Source organism: Thermobia domestica, chromosome 2 (genome assembly GCF_964235325.1).
Source record: "Thermobia domestica chromosome 2, izTheDome1.hap1.1, whole genome shotgun sequence".
Taxonomy (NCBI): domain Eukaryota; kingdom Metazoa; phylum Arthropoda; class Insecta; order Zygentoma; family Lepismatidae; genus Thermobia; species Thermobia domestica.
This window is the reverse complement of record NC_137455.1, coordinates 211,406,151-211,426,439: the sequence shown is the minus strand read 5'-3', so window position 1 is coordinate 211,426,439 and position 20,289 is coordinate 211,406,151. Positions and strand designations below refer to the sequence as shown.

Below are 20,289 nucleotides of genomic sequence, written 5' to 3'. Positions count from 1 at the left end.
GCATGATTAACTGATACCGATTCAAACGCTAATATTTCCGAGTTTCTTGATTCAGAGACCGCCAATTCTATCTCAAAGTAGTTTGTCGCAAGTTGACATCTGTGCTCCAAACTTAGAACATACTTGTAATGATGAGCCACTAGTTTGAGCAAGATATATGTGGAAGTTAGATACAGAAAATGTTTAATTAATTTATTTAATAAGTTTGATCCCTTTCTTATAATCATATTGCAAAAATAGATAGTCCAATACCAATATGAATCTTCTGCTTGAACCCCATATACTTTTCAGGTTTCCATGTACTAATCCCCGAATCATGTTTTTATATATGAGAGAAATATGATCATATAGTTTGTACAGTATTTATTTTTGTGATGTGTGTGTGGGGGGGTGGTGTGTGGGGTGTGTGTGTGTGTGTGTGTGTGCGTTACACAGCGATTGGACATCAGCAAAAGGAAGAGCTCCCCCATCAAATAAACCGGAAGTGATAGATAGAAGCTGTATCAGTTTTGTTCAGCTTCTGGATGGAAGACCATGTCAATAATTCTCCTGTTCCTTCAGCTGCTAACTGTTCTGCAGATAAAAGGACAAGAGTCTGACCCATCGGAACCAAGTAAGTCATCCAGAATATAACTAATAAATCGTTAGTAGGTTATTGTTAGCCCATAGATTTTATGGTTGGTCTATGCTTTATTTCAAAAACGTTATTTAATTTAGGTTAGGGATATAATCGTATGCGTTATTATTATTATTATTATTATTATTATTATTATTATTATTATTATTATTATTATTATTATTATCGTTGGCGTATTTAAGGGGCTTCCGGGCTTAAGCCCCCAAAAGTCCATTTACTATTTTAAAGTAAATGAAATATCTTGCAGAATTTATTTAGGAATAAATTTAGCAAAGCTCTCCGAAACAAAATCGTAAATATGCCATTGATTATTATTATTATTCAAACGTATGTGACAAGCGACAACGTAATGTGTATTCCAGAGAACATGCATTTTGTCATAATAGTAATAATTGGATAGAACAGATATCAGCTTCTTATTATGATCACGCAAAACGACTTGTAAGATTATACTGTTAGTACGTCAATCCGTCCAGATGATAACTCTTGAACGAGAATGAAGTTTTGAATTCTGGTTTTTTTTGCAATAGACAGGTAGAGCGATTGTCTCGGCTGAGTTCGATAATGGAGTTAATTTCTTAATACCTTCACTGGTAACGGTGACTTCCACGGTGGCAAATCCATCATTAACATTCCCTAGCTTCTATGCAACCTTCACAGTAGATAAGAAAGGTTGGTTGTCTATAATAAAATGATATGTAATCATGTTTCATTGTCTTTATCAGAGTTTATTTGATATTATTTCGCAAGTGGCGTGATTAAATTGTTAAAGTATAAATGTATTGTATTCGAATGTTTGTAGAAAATTGAAGATAAATGTAAACATCAAAGCAATTTTATATGTTGTGGATCGAATATAATCTTGTTTATTTTGTTGCATATATCATATCAAACATTCAATTGCACAATTCGTATTCAAATGATTGAGTACAGTCATCTGCAAAAAATGATTTGAACTCTTGTCATTAACTTCACGATTAGACATATTTGTGCACGATTTTCTATATTTGTCGTAAACAAAGTTCTAGTCAAAATTGCCCATTTGTTTCACAGTTGTTGAAAGGAAAAGACCTTAGAAGTATATATCAAGGTAACCAAGAAAGTTCTGTCTTTCTTGTGGAGGTCTGCGTTCAATTGGCTCTCACACCGTGTGTTGATGCGAACGGAGATAAGGAAAAGCTTAGTTGTTGGTGTGGGTATATCCAACATACTACCTGATTGTGCCAGTTTAGTTACACCGCGAACTTGCGTAAGAACAGAATGAGTAAACATGGAACCTCCACACAGCATCATAAGGACGTGTATGCTGTACGCCTTATAACTGGGGTCAAACGTCCCTGCTGCGGGGCGCAAGATATGCTAGGCCTTTAGTGAAGGTGTCGTGACTACGTGGACAGTGCAGCGCTGGAACAAGTTTCACGACGGTGACGAAACACTCGAAGACGCACCACGTGCCGGAGAACCAGCACATGTACACAAGGAAGATCTTCAGGCAGAAAATGAGGCTCACAATAGCCAGACATATGAGGACATGAGAGTACAATTCCATGTGAGTGGAGAAACCATTCAGCACCCCACCATCAACTTAGGGAGCACTACAAGTTCAGACGATGGGTCCCAGGTGATTTCACAAAGGGCCAGAAGGCAACGCGACCAGACATCTGTGTTTCTTTCCTGTCTCGTCTGAGAAAGGAGCCATTTAGCTATTCATGGACAGGGCGTTTACATGTGATGAGAAATGGGTCTTGTACAAAGTTTTACAGCGCCGTCATCATTGGTTAGTATCCCATGAACAGGATCCAAAACAGCCGAAACAAGTACTGCATCAAAAGAAGGTCCTCCTGTGTGTTTGGTGGACTGCTCGCGGCATCATGCATCGGGAACTGCTATCAGTTGATCAGAGCATCAATGCAACTGTGTACTATCAGCAATTGAGCCGTGCTTAAGAAACTCAAAACTCTGGATCCAGCACTTCTGAATCTCAAAGGGGTCCTCCTGTTACAGGACAACGCTAAGCCCGACGTGGCTAGGATCACCCGGGACACCATTCTATGCCTTGGATGGGAAACATTACTGCATCCGCCATACTCCCCGGACGTTGCACCATCTGATTGTCTCCTGTTCCATTCCTTGGACACTCACCTTCAAGGATGACAGTTCAAATTCCTAGTAGAGATGTAAAATGCACTTGATACCTTCTTCGCTTCACGGCCCATCAAGTTGTACCGCGATGGAACTCATGGCCTTCCAGAACGTTGGCAAAAGGTCGTCGATGCTGATGGATACTATTTTTGATCAAACAGGTACGTCTTAGGTGACATATCCATGTTCGAAGATTATGGGTAAAAAAAAAAAAAAACGTTAGAACTTTCCTGGTTACCTTTATACATATGTTTACAAGTGTACATACCGCTATTTTGAAACTTCTGAACTATCAATACCATATGAATCTATATATTAAAATTCTAGATTTATATGTTTTTCTCTAATCTATTCGACAATAATTTCTCTAAACCCACAAGTGCTAGAAACATACCGTTTTCACTGGTCGATTCCAAGTTTTGTGTAGATTTTCCAGATCTCTCAAATTTTCAAAAACCGTGTCATTTTTGTTCTATTCAATATTTTAAGGGCCGTTTTGAGCCCGTAAGATTAACATAAGATTAACATTGTTGCAGGCCGAAATAACGGTGTTAGACAACCAGTAGAGAAGACACGTATGGCGGGTTGATGGACTTGCAGGCACTTTGCTTAAATCTGAAAAAAAAATTTAAAAAATGAAATATTAGAAAATGAAATGAAATCTTTATGTTTTACGTCCCACAGTTATGCCGGTTAGGCTAAAGGAGACGGTGATGAAGAGGAATGAAAGAAATGGTGGAATGAAGAAAGTGGGAGGAAACGGGAGAACCCTGAAAAAACCTAATGCATGGTGTTTGTTCACCACAGAGTTCACTTGGCGGGGACTGAGATCAAACCCGGGACCCCAAGCACCAGAGATGAACGCTCTACCACTGAGCCACCGCGGCCACCTTGCTTAAATCTGAGCGGCAAAACCTAATGCATGTTGGAAACTTCAAAGGCCTCAAAAGACGCAATAAGGCGTACTAGGACGGATATGGATTTATTAGGGAAAAAACACTTCCACTTGATATCGTGTTACTTCTACAAATTTGCTACAAACTCACTCCAACATCTATACATAGCAATTCAGTTCCTTTGCGAGTCTCCTATCCTTTACTTGTGTGAGTAAGCTGACATGCACAGTGGAAAGGAGATTCATGGTCATAACAGAACGATGCGCTAAGTAGACAGCACAGGTTCAGTTAGTACTTGATTAAAATATTAATTCTGAGATTTCTAAGATGGTGTTTTGTAATTCGTGTTTCATTATATGTTTTAGTATTTATTCTTTTTACTTATTCATCCCCTCCCCTTAATATATACGGCTTAAACTTAAAATTAACCTCATTTCGATTGGGACACGGTGGTTGAGCGATTACCTCTCATGCATGGGCCCCTAGCTCGATTACCGGACAATTAAATTTGTGGTGGACAACATCGTGTTCGTGGATTTTCTCGGGGTATTCCCGTTTCCTCCTACTTTCTAATTCCGTCACATCTTCCATAATCATTCACTTGCCTTAGTCATCCTCTCCCTTAACCTAAAGGGCTAAATTGTGGGACGATAAACTGAAAGATTTTACTTCATTTCATTTTCACTTCATTTCGAACGTTAAAATTCGTGAATGTTCTATTCTGTGTGATTAAGAATTGATTTCAGTTTCAGAAAAAGACGCAATAACTCTTAATTCTCTCAATCTTTTCTCCTTTTATCAATTTGTGATATATTCTTAAATATATAAAGGTAACGAAGAAAGTTCTGTCGTTTTTGTGGAGATCTTTGTTCAATTGGCCCTCACACCGTCAGTAAAATCCGAATTAAGATAAGGCGAAGGCCAATTGTTGGTGTGGGTAAATCCAACATACAACATGGTTGCAGTAATGCAGTTACACCGTGAACTTGCGTAAGGACAGAATGAGTGGACATGGAACCTCTACAGAGCGCGATAAGGGCATGTATGCTGTACGAGTTCAAACTGAGGTCAAACGCCGCTACAGGGTCAAGCGGGGCGGAAGATATACCATGCCTTTTGTAAGGGTGTCGTGGCTACGCGGACAGTGCAATGGTTGTTTAACAAGTTTAAGGACGGTGACGGAACACTCGAAGACACACCACGAAAGATCAACACATGTAAAAAAATAATAATAATAAGATCTTCAGGCAGCAGTTGAGGCGAACAGTAGCCAGGCATGGGAGGAACTGGGACTACAATTCAGTGTAAGTGGAGAAACTATTCGGCACCACTTCCATCAACTTGGAAAGCACAACAAATTAGGTCGATGGGCCCCACATGGTTTGACCCCCGACCAGAAGACAACGTGAACAGACACCTGCGTTTCTTTGCTGTCTCGTCTGAGAAAGGAGAAATTTAGCCATTTCTGCACAGGGTGTTGACATATGATGAGAAGTGGGTCCTGTACGAAGCTCCACGGCGCCGTCATCATTGGTTAGCATCCCATGAACCGGTCCCGAAACAGCCGAAACCAGTACTCAACCAGAAGAAGGTCCTCCTGTGTGTTTGGTGGACTGCTCGTGGCATCATGCATTTGGAACTGCTACCAGCCGGTCAGATCATCAATGCAACTGTGTATTGTCAGCAGTTAAGCCGTGTTCAAGAAAAACTCTAAACTCTGAGCCAGCACTTCTGAATTGTAAAGAGATCCTCCTGTTACAGGACAACGCTAAGACCCACATGGCTAGGATGACCCGGGACACCATTGTATCCCTCGGACACTGCACCATCTGATTATCAACTTCCATTCTTTATCAGGTAAAAATCACCTTACAAGACGCCAGTTCAAATCCCTAGTAGAGGTGCAAAATGCACTTGATACCTTCTTCGCTTCAGGGCCCACCAAGTTCTACCACGATGGAATCCATGGCCTTCCAGAACGCTGGCTGTAGGTTACCGATGTTGCTGGAGATCATTTTTGATCTTCCAGGTACGTCTTAGGTGACATGTCGATGTTCGAAGGTGGTGGGTGAAAAAGCGAGAGAACTTTCTTTTTCATCTTTATATTACGTCTCGGGGAGAAACTTTGGTAACTTTTGAAAATCATTGCTCAAATAACTCTTTAATACGATAAATTAACTGAATGTAAGAATTTTTATTTCCATGAAATTACTTTGTTTTTTCTTGTAGTCAACACTTCTGCTTGAGTGATAACTTGTATGCTTTTCCTTATTCCTTAGAATGGGAAAAATGATCCTACATGGTTTTATAAATTCCTTCGTAATTCTGAATCACATTTCTCTCCTATATCAACTATTCTTAATTTTGAAAGGAAGGAACAAAATACTTTCTGAAGCAGCCTGAAGGCCACTTTAATTTTACTTGCAATGAGCCACGGCAGTCGACGGTATCGTTAGAGGATTGCTCCAGTCTGTCGATAACTATAGATTATTGAACACGTTTTTCCTTTACATCTTAAAATCAACCACTTATGAATATAATCCAACTATCAGACTGAATCAATAAGTCGGTCTTCTTCAATCACTTCAAGCCCTTTAAGTTTCCATCCACTAACTGGCTAAGTTGTACCATTCCATAGATTAGGGCTGCACTGCATCATAACTCCAAACTAATGAGCTGGACACTTCTAAACGCCTTTCAAGTACCTCTATTTTACTGTCGACACAAATGGTTTCTTGTATTCATTCTTCAATCTGGAGTTTTAGATGTTGAATTTTTATTGCCAATGTGTCTTTAGAAATACCATTCGATGTCATTCTTATTCCATTACTTTCAAACAGGTAATATTCATTTTATTTAGCACAGATCTGTTTTATATTTTGCTTGTGCCTTCCACGAGTAATGATCTTTAAAATATCTCTGGACTTCTGTTCTCCTGCAAAGAAGAAAACAAGGTATTATTTTTCACCTAAAGCAAAGTAGAAAGATTGGTGCAAGCAGATGTTGGTTGAAAGCCCCACAACCTCGTCAAGGTCTCTAATTCTGTGAGGACCTACTTTCGATTGGAGAGGGACGTAAAATCATATGCACCATACGATCTTACGCCGGAGAACCAGATTCTAACAAATTCCACTTAGCAAACCCTTTGGAATTCCTGTAATGCCAAAAGTTTTGCTGCGATACTTTATCAAGCAACTTGCTAGTGGATGATGAGATGAAGGGTGGGGGAATTCTAACAAATTCCTTGGTATTTCACGACGCAAACCCTTTGGTATTATTTCAATTTCAAATATTTTGCAGCGATGCTTTACCAAATAATTTATTATTATTAGAAAAAAAGGGTGACAGAGAATGATGAAGTAGAAGGATGCTAATGTGTGTGTGTGTGTGTGTGTATGTGTAGAGGATTGTTGAAGATGAGAGAATAAGGAAATTTGAAAGGAAGTGTTACTTAAGCAATTGAGGGAAAATGAAAATAAATGCATAAAATGCTGCTATGGTTATAAAGGAACATTGTTGTATTTTTTATTTTATTTTTTGCTCTTAAATCGACATTTTTGTAATTGTTGTTTCATCACTATTGTTGTTAATTTATTCAACGATTAGAGAAATAAAAATGTCTTGGTTCTTCTCGTGTGCTCTAACATAAAAATACACATTCTTACGAGGTTTGTGATTTATTTCTTGCAGTGCTCCTAGTATTTCTGAGACAAATTTCGCACCAATGAAACAAAATTTTCCCTTTCCAAGTTAAATATCACGTAGATCGTAAATGGTGGTATTTCTGCGTTTATGACAACTAATTTACACGTGTTTATAAAGAAATTCAATTCTATTGTATATGTAAAATGACATATTCACTAAAACACTATATCAGGTGGTCTAAAATGTATTGAGACTTTTGCACACGAAATGGATATCTGTATACAAAATCAAAGAGCATATGAGTCGCAATGGGTCAGACCCAGGCTTGACAACCATACCATAATTTATCGAGATATACGGCCATTTAAGCCTTAATAATATAAACGATAATACCTGTACGATAATAGGTGAATATATGATAATTTTAGAACGCACACGTCTTTGCAGTCTTTGAATGAGCAAATAAATTGCAGATGTGCACTAAATAATAATAAAACACACACAATGAGGTTTTTAACAGTCATTTCCGATCAAATAAATCGATAATGATTTGCGAATTGGCAAATGGCAACCCTACATCAATTCCTTAAATTCAACTATGTTTAAGAGAGGATGGAAATGTTGTTGTTCAAAGTACAGTAGTGTTAATAAGGATCAAAAAAAGAAAGAAAGAAAAAAATGAGGACAGTGACGCCGATTTGAAGTTGGAAACTTAAGATTGCTAAATAAGTTTATTATATACTAGCATCGATTACCGCTTCGCTGGGTTAATTAAGAAAAAAATAGTAGTATGTTTCGTTAGTCAGTCACGTTTTGCTATTACAAAAGCGCTCCTTGATATTGGTCATTTTCGATGACTTTTACATATCCTCTCTTCTCCCCATGTTGCGGGTCACGGCATCGGAAGTGTCATTGTTCATCTCAAGCGAGATCCCTAAAACCATGAATTCGACACTGATATTGGTCATTTTATTATATATATATATATATATATATATATATATATATATATATATATATACATACCTCCCCTCCGACAACTTTTGCGGGGCTGAATTTCGATTTAAATGGCATCAGAAGTGTCACTGTTCATCTCAGCGACCTCAAAAACTATAGATTCGACACTAATATAGGTCATTTTCGATCACTTGTAAATGCCTTTCCCCTCCTTTAAGTTACATCGTCAAAGCGATATGACAAAAATCATCTGATGTTCAAACTTCATCTAGGTTGAAAATTTGATCGAGATCATTCCTGTGGCTCAAAAGTTTAATTTATTTGTATATATTTCCCCCTCCTACCTCCTCCCCTAAGATCTATCGTCAAACTGAATAGATAAATACCATCCCAGGCCCGAAACTCATCTATGTTGAAAATTTGATCGAGATCGGTCCGGTGCTTCAAGAGTGAAGTTACATAGACAGTCACTTTCAATTTTATGTTTTTACATATATATCTCCGGCTCCCCTACCCTACCCTACGTTGCACCGTCAAAGTTAAATGATAAAAATTATCCCAAGCCCGAACGTCACCTATGTTGAAAATTTGATTTAGATCGGTTGGGTGGTTCAAGAGTTATTAAGTTTTTATTTCTTTTATATATCTGTCCCCTTTCCTTCCCCCTAAGGTCTACCGTCAAAGTGATATGATAAAAACCACACCAGGTCCGAACTTCATCCATATCGAAAATTTGATTAAGATCAATTCTGTGGATAAAGCGTGATGAAGTCACAAAGACGGCTATTTTTATTTTTATTTTTTACGTATCTCTCCCCCTCCCCCTCGCCAAGGTTCCACTGTAAAAGTAAAATAACGAAAACATCCCAGACCCGAACCTTATGTATGTTGAAAGTTTGATTAAGAATGGTCTGGTGGCTCAATAGTTATTAAGTTTCATTTATTTTTATAGATTTCTCCCCTCCCCCTTCTCTAAATTCTACCGTTAAAGTGATATGATAAAAACCACCTCAGGTCCGAACCTCATTTATATGGATTTTTTTTAAAGATTGGTCGGGTGGTTTAAACGTGATGAAGTCACAAAGACAGCCACTTTTATTTTAACATATATCTCCCCCTCCCCTTCATTGCACTGTAAAAGTAAAATGAAGAAAATATTCGAGGCCCGAACCTTATCTATGTTGAAAGTTTGATCGAGAGCGGTCGAGTGGTTCAAGAATTATTAAGTTTTATTTATTTTTTATAAATTTCTCCCCTCCCCTCCAACTTCCGTAAGTTCTTCAATTAAAGTAATATGATAATAACCATCTCATATCTCAACCTCATCTACGTTGAAAATTTGGTTAAGATCGGTCGCGTGGTTTGAACATGATGAAGTCCCAAAGACAGTAACTTTTATTTTTACTTTTTTGACATATATCTTCCCCTCCCCCTCCTATTCGTTGCACTGTAAAAGTGAAATGAAGTAAATATCCCAGGCCCGAAACTTATCTATGTTGAAAGTTTGATCGAGATCAGTCGGTTGATTTAAGAGTTATTAAGTTTTATTCATTTTCAAATATCTTCCTCCTCCCCCCCTCCCCTAAGATCTACTCTAATGAAACGATAAAAGACTTCCCACGTTTGAACTTCATATATGTTGAAAATTTGATTGAGATCGGTCGGGTGGTTCAAAAGTACTTAATTCACAAACATAATCACTTATATATATATATATATATATATATATATATATATATATATATATATATATATATATATATATATATTGATTTTTTGTATCTCCTCTTCCACCCCCTCCCCTAAGTTGTACCGTCCAAGTATATAGCTAAAAACACTCCCAGGTCAGAACCGCATCTACGTTGAAAATTTGATCGAGATCGGTCGGGCGGTTCAAGAGATAAAGAGTGACAAACATAGTCACTTTCAATTTTATAATATAGATTATTAGTAATATTATACTTGTTTCTACAATTATCATATGCACAACGAATATACGATTTTTTTTGTAATATATGATAATTTTAGAAACGAAAATTGATAATTTTGTTCTCTGCGGTTGGCAACTTTGGCCAGACTTAAAGTCATTTGCCAGTTGCTAGTCTTATGTTATTAAAATGCTACGTTTATATGTTTGTCCCCAATCCTTCCGACAATAAGATCTCGAAAGCCACACGTGCTCGAAACGTGCTGTTTTCGCTGGTCGATTCCAAATTTTGTGCAGCTTGCCCAGTTCTCATTCAAATTTTCAAAAGCCGTGTCGTTATTGTTCTATTCAACATTTTAGAGGCTGTTTTGAGCCCATAAGATTAACATTATTGCAGGCTGAAACTACATTGTTAGGCAACCAGTAGAGAAGTTACGTATTGCGGGTTGACGGACATTGCAGAAGCTTTGCTTAAATCTGAATAGCAAAACCTATTGCAACTTCAAAGGCCTCAAGAGACGCAATGAGACGTACTCCGACGGATATGGATTTATTACAAAAAGTATTTCCATTTGATATGTTACTTCTACAAATTTGCTACAAACTCACTCCAACATATATACATAACAATTCACCTCCTTTGTGAGTCTTCTACCCTTTACTTGTGTGAGTAAGGAGACATGCACAGTGGGAAGAAGATTCATGGTCATAACAGAATGATGCGGTACAGGTTCACCTAGTCAGTTTAATGTATAGACTGGATCGGAATTCATTGTATCAAATTCCACTGATCCAGTGGCGCATCTTTGTTTCACATAGTTCCGAGTTCAATTCGCACTGGGAGTACATCAAACGGATTCTGGTAGATCATATTTCACCTTAAATTGTAGGTCCATTTTCATACAGTCTCCACGCTGAAAAGAATTACTAAGTTTCAACAAACAAACACTTCACCTCAACGAAATCATTTCTACGAAAATCTCTTGAAGGGGTATTTTCAAAAATGTAAAAGTCTGCAAACCGTGAAACATAAATACTAAATATTGAGAAAATATTTCGGTAAGCAAATAGTTAAGACACGTGATTTTGTTAGATTTGAATTCCAGTGTGACCGGAAAGTTCCGTATTGATGTAAAATCAGTGAGGTAACTGGCAAATTACGTGAATTCTTACATAACGATCTCTCTTGGAGAAAGTTACAAATAATATCAGTGAAAGCCGATATGTTGAACACTGTAAAAAAATTTGGCCCGCCATAGAACATCTGAAAGTCTAACAGTTTAGGTTTCAGCATATAGGGGGCATTCTTTGATACGGCATGACAATTAAGCCCTTCGCAGACTACGCGACTTCGTGTGTCTAAGACGCGCGATAGGCTGTGTCGTCGCGTCACTGATATTCGACACACGTGTCGCGGGAATTTGACACTTTTTTTTTTTTAGCCAGAACAAGGAGACAATGCACTTTATATAGTTTGTATGCAATTGCCTTTAAACAATCTGTTATATTCTTTAACGACAAAGTGCACTGAGAAAAATCCGTTATCCGGACAGCGGTATGTTGTACAAATATATGGAATCCTTACGTTTAGTACGGAAATCTGTATGGAGCATACGTTATCCATATACTACATAATTACTGCCTTTTTCTCACTTAGATATTACATCATGTTGCTGCAGGATGTCTGACATCGAACAAACTTCCGTATATTACATATGTATACGTATATTATATACGTCAGCTATATATTTCATACATCCATCTGTATGTGAGATTCTGACCGCCCATGGACAGTTCTTTCTTTCATCATGAGTGACGTCATTGAACAAAGAACAACTGTCGTTTTCTTGCGGGTCGGTTTATGCATATCGTGTCACGGCGTGGGAGGTCGTAACACCCTTCATTCTATATCTTCTACTTTATACTTTTAATACTTTACTACGTAACACGATCTTATTAATTTATTATACGCTTCATATATTTACTAACTATCCAACGATATTTGTTGCCTCGGGCATTAAATTGGTGAAGAAGAAGAAGAAGAAGAAGAGTCATTTACTGAACTAGGTTTGTTTACAGCTAAAAAGAACAAAGGAAGGAAACAAAAGCCTGAGTAAGTACAATAGTTAACTATAACATTAATTAAATATTCCTTTAATTACCGATTACTTTAGTATAACTCTCTTTAAGCTTAATAAATCACTAACATGTTAACGTGACTTCTGGTTGCAACTCTTCCTATTTTAACCCGTTAGTTAAGAAGAAAGAATGGGCGAATCTGAATTTTGAGAATTCTTTGAACATTGGCGCTTATAAACTTTTTCTACATTTCAAGGTGCACAAAGTAAATGTTGTGTTTATTTATTTCTTTTTAGACGGTCCCTTCCTCGGAGGAGAATTACTATAACATAGAGTAAATCTCATAACTTCATAACATGTTTGCTTAGAAACCGTTTTCAGCGCGAATATCGTCTTCGTGTAGTCTAAAAGACTGTTAGCCATTTTTGCTAGAATATTTTCACATAAAGCTTTTTGTTTAACGTCCTGCGATTATCCACCAAGGTGATGATGAGATAGGTGATAATGGTTGCAAAAAGAAAGTGGGGTGGAACGGAAGAATCTTAAGAGTAATCACGCACACAGTGTTTGCCCACCAAAAGCTCACTTGACAGTAGCTGGAATCGACCCATGGACCCAAGGCGTCAGAGGTGAGAACTCTACCGGGTCCAAGATTTGTTTCGTGAAACACTCTGAAGGGAGGGAATCAATTTGTAAAAATAGTCGAGTAGCACAGAGAGTTAAGGCACCAAATGTGATGGGGCGGAAATTATTATCAGTCAACTTTACTTAGTTTTACTATGCATGCAAATTTACTAGCTTATCTGACCTACTTGTAAGCGCGTAACATTCCAGTTTTTGACGTTTCAAATCTGAAAATATTATGTTGATAGGTTTTCGTGATAAATACTTTCAATATAGAAAAGTAATTCACGTGAAATATATTTACGACCTTAGACGGTCTGTTACTTACAACTCATGGTTTATAAAAGGTATAAATAATACAATGTATATATGTACTGTATGCTGTACACTTATAACATGAAAAAAAGTTTGCAATTTTATTAATAGAGGCCATGATGGGTTAGTGGTAAGGCCTTTATCTCTGGCACATGGGGTCCTTGGTTCGATCCCAACTCGCGCCAAGTGAGCTTTGTGGTGGACAAATGTCGTGTGCATGTTTTTTCTCGGGGTTCTCCCGTTTCCACCCACTTTCTTCATTCCACCATTTCACTCATCTCTCATCATCACTGTCTCCTTTAGCCTAGCCAGCATAAACGTGGGATGTAAAACTTAGAGATTTCATTTCATTTCATTTTTGAAGTAGTGACTTCGACTTTATTCAGCGGGGGTGGTGGCTCAGTGATAGAGTGTTCACCTCCGGTGCTTGACGACCCTGGTTCGATCTCAGCTCGCGTCGAGTGGACTTTGTGGTGGACAAACACCGTGCTCTTGGTTTCTCTCGGGGGTTCTCCCGTTTCCTCCCACTTTCTTCATTCCACCATTTCACTCATTTCTCATTATTGCCGTCTCCTTTAGCCTAACCGGCATATCCCTGGGGCGTTAAACTTAAAGATTTCATTTCATTTCATTTTATTCAGCGGAAAGTCAAAGTTTGGTTTGGAAAAAATCATCGAAATTTATTTTATTTCTTCGGAAAATTCGATTACGTCATTTACGTGTTTTAGTTCTTCTAATGTCCTTTTAACACGCAACCACCGAGTTATGTCACTGCTTGTGAAGTATTGCTTAAATTGGAGCTTTTGTACGGGGCAACTGTAGTTGCTTCCTCTAAAACAGTCGCCGCCACCGTTAGCTTTAGAACAACTGTCTCGAGCAACTCTTCGTACCCGGCAGTCGTGAAGAAGCATTGTGTTAAATGGAAGGATTCGTACGGGGACACGGCAGTTGACGCCACCGTACAAGCTTCCAATGTACCTTTTTTTTTTTTTTTTTTTAAATCTTAGTTGGAGTACTGATCACAGGCGAAAAAAGCGGAGTTGTTTATCACTTTATTTTACGTCACATACTGGAGTTCTCCGATGTCTTAAAACAACTATAGACTATTCCTATATTCTATATATATTACAATGCAGTATCATCCCTGTGATGAACGCATAAGATACCAGGATTACATTGTTGCCTTCTTTATATTTATACCATCTTCCAAATTACGTTTATAATACTGATCTTTCTGTAATACAACGTGCCCATGGAAGCTAACTAGTCGTCTATTACGTTTTGTTTTATGTATATGAAGCATACATATTAATCATCCGATTTGCAGCCACCTCTAAAGCATTTCTGGATGTATGTTATTATTATTATTGAGTTGAGTTGATTTTGAGTTTAACGTCCCTTTAAGCAGCGAGGCTATATGAGACGGGACCTACTGATTAACGTGGAATTCGAACCACATGAACTCCTGCCAAGAATCGAATCCGGGTCTCTCATGCCAAAGGCGCGTACGCTAACCGCTTAACCACGAAGAAACTCATTATTATTATTATTATTATTATTATTATTATTATTATTATTATTATTATTATTATTATTATTATTATTATTATTATTATTATTCAACCACTAAAGAAAGAAGCAAAGGAGGAAAATATGTTGTTGACCAAACCAAACATACATCGATAAGATTCAGGAGCGTCATTTCAGATTTTGCTTGGGGGGGGGGGGGGCAAGACCTCTTGATATAAGTAAAATTTTGCGTTTTCTTACTGATTTAATACTATTCTATTGATAAAATCTATATAAATCTCAATCTCAGGGGCGCAATTGCCCCTCCCTGCCCTCTCTAAATGACACCCCTGATGGGATTCCTCATGGCCAAGTAGTTAGAACTTCGCTGCCTATGCAGAACAGGTTTGATTCTCGATGGTAGGTACTGTGGTTTGAGAAATGAAATGAATTGAAATGAAATCTTTCAGTTTAACGTCCCATACTTATGTCCGCTAGGGTAAGGGAGACGATGATCAAAGTAAGTGAATGATGATGGAAGAATTGATGGAATGAGAATGTTGGAGGGAAAGGAGTACCCCGAGAAAATCCACGCACACGATGTTGCCCACCCCAAACTTACTTGGTCGAGGATCGAACAAGGGACCTCACGCCACAGAGACAAGGATCTACCACTGAGCCACCGTGCTCTCTAATGTGGTTTGAATGAAAGCTACGGATCTACGTCTAATATAGCCTAGTAGCCTCGGTGCTGTATCTTTGAAAATGAAATGAAATCTTTAAGTTTAACGTCCCACGGTTATGCCGGTTAGGCTAAAGGAGACGGTGATAATGAGAAATGAGTGAAATGGTGGAATGAAGAAAGTGGGAGGAAACGGGAGAACCCCGAGAAAACCCACGAGCACGGTGTTTGTCCACCACAAAGTCCACACGGCGCGAGCTGGGATCGAACCAGGGACCCCAAGCACCGGAGGTGAACGCTCTACCAATGAGACACCGCGCCGCCTGCTGTATCTTTCCATGTATATCTTGTGTACTAACAACCCAGTCCCACTACAGAAAAAATACGTGGGTATTGAAAGGTTTAAAAAACAACAGAGAAAACAAGTAATATATCAGTGTCTGCTATCAGTTGCTTGACGTAAAAAGCATTTTTTTTTATTTCCATTGCCCAATAGTAAAATTGCCCGTAGGGGTTACTAACTGGTGGATCCTTTTCATTGGTAGCATTAGCGGGCGGGTTGTCATTATTTTTGTAATACCCAGAATTCAGTAGCATAGAAGCGACTTAGCTTCGTCTTGGCTTGACATTTGATGTGCAAAATTAGTATAAGAAGGAGAGTGGAAGCATTTTTGATCGTGGTCACTCACCTAGGATTTCAAGTAAGTTGGTTTTCCTGCACTAGAAGATCTACTATTTTACATTTCAATTAGTTTTGTTTTACTTTCACCTCAGTGCTGCGAGATTCCGTAAGCTCGTTTGTTTTTTATTTACGTAAATGTATGAAGGTATGTTTATAGAAGTAGCAGTTTGTGTAGACTACGTTAATATTTCTTTTCTTTTCTTTTTTTTTAAAGTTTAATGTCCCACGATTATGCACTGGGGCTGAGGGAGACTGATTATGAAATGAATGATTATGTTGGAATAACGAAAGTGGGAGGAAACGAGAGAACTCTGTGGAAAAAAGGGCCATGGTGTTTGTTCATCACAAAGCACTTGGGAACAGTGTAGACCTATTTATTCCGTTAAGCCCCAATAGCTCTTCAACTTTGACAGTAATTACGGGGAAGGTTCTAGAATGCTGGTGCGCATATATAAGTAAAGAGAGTTGGTACCCAGGATGGTTACTTTCTTCATCAAAGCTCAATATTCAATTCACATAGTAATGCCAAGTGAGCGATAGCGAGTCAAGATTACTTAGTAGTCAGGGTGATTATTTTATTACGATTGAGTGGTTCTATTAAAAAGGAAAAAAAAAAAAAACTGGCATAATTACGTATAAATATATTTTGGTTAGGTTTGCTTAATTTTCGTTCACTGGTAAGAGTGCACTTTGAGCAGAACAAGTGATTTTGGGTATCTTTTAGTTTCTCCCCCAATCCTGCAAATATAAGATCTCCAGTGTTACTTACTAAGGGAAATATAACTGAGCGAGTGACAGCAAGCGAACGGGGTTAGACACCCCGCAGGGCTCGGTTTAGTATTGGTTCCTATGAATGTTCTGTTTAAAGTGCATTTTTACCGGTTCACTTACATAGTAGGTCTGGACCGACGGAGTTTATGGTACTTAACCTTGGAACAAGGATTGAACAGGGAGTAATTCCTCACGTCAGAAGTGACCACACTACCACTGAGCCACCGTGGTCCGAGCTCTCATTTCATAACTTAAATATCATACAATATTGACTGTTGGATTAAGTCATTTGAAATCTTGGAGCATTTTGAAATTACTCAAAGGTGTATATAGGTTGCATAAAATATTTTTTCTTTACGTAAGTAATCGAAAAAAATGTCCTATGTTGGTTGAGGAACGTATCTTCACATAGAGTAGTATAACACGGTCATGTCCGTAGCTAGGATGTAAGCCAGGAGAGAGGGCTTGAGAACCCTTTTTGACCATCTTCAGGCCTTCTTGAAACTTTCAGCTTATTGGTATGTATATATGAAAGTAAAATGAGCTCAAATTAGCTTCCACAAAAAATTAACTCATTCCCTTGCCTTAGTAGTTTGAAATATTAGAAATTAGTAATATAATTTTGAATAGTTAGTGATATGCGATGGTTCTAGCTTATGACGAACTGGTTCCTTGAAATCTCTGGTTAGTTAATATTTGGTCTAGAAAACATAATTTTCAAAATTAAAACATGTTTTCATTGTTTTGGATACATAAATTTGGAATTTAGGTATACATTCCTCCCCTCCCATCTGCGTTAACTTGATATGGAGAGTTGGCGTGTTTGCTATTTGTATTTGTCTTGGCACTTGATTTGGTTACTAAACCATAGTTGAAAGCCATGGGTATGCACGCAAGCCGCCACGAGAGTCTGCAACGGACGTTAAAGCAAATGCCTGACATGGGTTCGAATGCCAGGCAGTTTAATTTCACCTTTCACAGTGAGACTATTGTAGGATTGGACTGGGTTCATATTCTGTGCTTGGTAAAAACGTAAAACAACTGAATTTTAACTTGGACAGATGCTATAGATGTTATGAGACAGAGCATGTTATATATTGATAAGTAATAGTAAAGATATAATGTGGTTACTAACAGCAACGTGAAGACCACATAGTAGTTGGTAACTGTATTTTCATTGTTTTACGAGTGGTGGTTCACGGTATGATAACCAGATTTGATCAATCAAGTACTTGTATTACATTTTATTACGTTACAAGCAGTGGCGGATCTAGCCCGGGGCCGGGGGCGCTAGGCCCCCCAGTTTTTTGAGTGACAGATATAATTTAAGGTATTATTAATATTTCTTTCAAAGTTTATAGTAAACTCATGATATACCTACCATAGTCTGGGTTCTGCCCCCCCCCCCCAGTTTTTACCTTCTAGATCAGACTCTGGTTACAAGCGGGACGTAAAACTGAAAGATGTTTTACTTTGTTTCCATGCGTTTTCTTTATAGCTGTGCCCAACCTGGGCTAATGCGCCTGCCTGCATTCCCTAATGTCACGAAGATAATTGGGTCTACTTCTTTAGTTGGTATAGTTTAAGGGCACCGTCATAAAAATCGTTCCGTGATATTGGTGTGTACCAGTGGCGTATTTACGATTTTGTTCGGGAGGGGCTTTGTTAACTTTCGGGGGGGGGGCTTTGCCTGGAAATGTGAAAATTCTGCAAGATATTTCATTTACTTTACTAAGTAAGATTTTGGGGAGGGCTTAAGCCCGGAAGCCACCCCCCTAAATACGCCACTGGTGTGCACAGTTCACGATTTCAGATAAACTGCGTTAAATAGCATACTATATACCCTGTTGGCATTTAGAATAAGATTCCTTCTCAATTCTTTACACTAATTTGATTTCTACTATAAATTAAATATATTGTTACTTTGTATTTTAGTAGTCTTCCCCACTGGTCTAGTGATTTCCGTGTGGCCTTGCTAAACGTGGCCCCTCGTCCGATTCTCGGTGGGAGAGTGGAAACAAATTACTTCCATAAACGCGTTCACTTCTATTAATTGTCAGTCTCTTTTGGCCTAAGGTCGTAGCTGTGCGACATGAAAAAAGAAAAATAATTTTTAATTCCCTAGTTTTGGTTTTGTGTAGGTCTACTTGCTGGAGTTGAGACCTTCAACGGAACAGTAAGTTATAGAATTTATAACTAGTTTAATCAGTCGGAAATTATTCCGGTTCCTTGAGATTCATTCGGTTATTAGTTTTTCTTCATAGTATTGTTTCACTATTTCTAGAAGGAATTAGGTATTAACAAAGCAACTAATACGCAAAAACTCGCTATGCTAGGCTTTGATTCACTTGAATTATTTCTCCTATTCCGTTTGTGTTTTGATCCCCAGTTGCGCACATTCTAGTGTTTTGTTTTGAGGCCAGGCCCGTAAGTAGAGGGGGAGGCTAGTGGGCAACTGCCCCCTAAACTTTTCATGGCCCCTCCAGACCTCAATACAGAAAACACAATTTAGATATTTGTAAGAGAAGTTTTGATGACTTGCCCCCCTAATATATTCATGGTCCCTCTAAACATATGTGGCTGGTTTCGGGCCTGCTTGAGACTACGTTTACCCTGTTGTATCCAGGTGGGAAGTGCAGTAACTCGAAGGGTTCAAATGAAGCTTCTTACGAGAGGGTGACTTTTCTAGATATACAATCAAAGCTATTTATATCTCAGTGATGCAATACGAGGGTTGCACTGAAAGTTTCGGGAAAATGATAGAACGCAAGAACATGAAAGTGCATTTTTTTATTGCTTTTGAAAGTACTCCCCATGAATGGCAGTGCATTTTCATGCGATAGAACCAAATCTTGAAACAGGTATGCCACTCCGAGGTTGGTATCTGTGAAACCTGCAGTTTGTATGTCTCGATGGCTTCTTCTGGAGGTGCAAAAGCGCTTCCCACGCAACATGTTCTTTATTGTTGGGAACAAAAAGAAATCACTGGGAACTAAATCAGGGAAATAAGCCGGATGTCATGACTTCGCTTTCCTGGTCCAGAAAATCATTTGTGGCAGCTGCTGTGTGCGAGCTCGTATAGTCGTGTGCAGAATGATACGACGGTTGAACTGTTTGCTCACATTCAGTACTTCTGATAGACATATGGTTGTGTACCATTCTGCATTGACTGTTCTACAATTCTCCAATGGTACAGTTGCAATATGACCTGATTTACCAAAAACTTATGCAATCGTTTGTTTGGAGGCACAGTGTGCATGAACAACTTTGATTGGTTTAGGTTCTCGCGGAACACCCACACAGCAGATTGTCGTTTAGTTTCCGGTTCGTACGTATATATCCAAGTTTCATTACCTGCTCCAATGTTAAACACCGAATTAGATGATCCAGACTTGAACAGTTTCGTTATAACTTTGCACCACT

General features: G+C 38.3%; 1 protein-coding gene across 1 annotated transcript in view; it reads left to right on the top strand.

Annotated features, from left to right (window-relative positions):
• Window positions 1-478: 478 nt before the first annotated feature.
• The window catches only part of LOC145678374 (neuronal acetylcholine receptor subunit beta-3-like), a 282,154-nt gene continuing 262,343 nt past the window's right edge, over window positions 479-20,289 (top strand). The window contains exon 1 of the mRNA XM_081748447.1: window positions 479-613. Within this exon, the coding sequence (XP_081604573.1) occupies window positions 535-613 (79 nt within the window). The 5' untranslated portion in view covers window positions 479-534. The remainder of the gene's footprint in view (window positions 614-20,289) is intronic.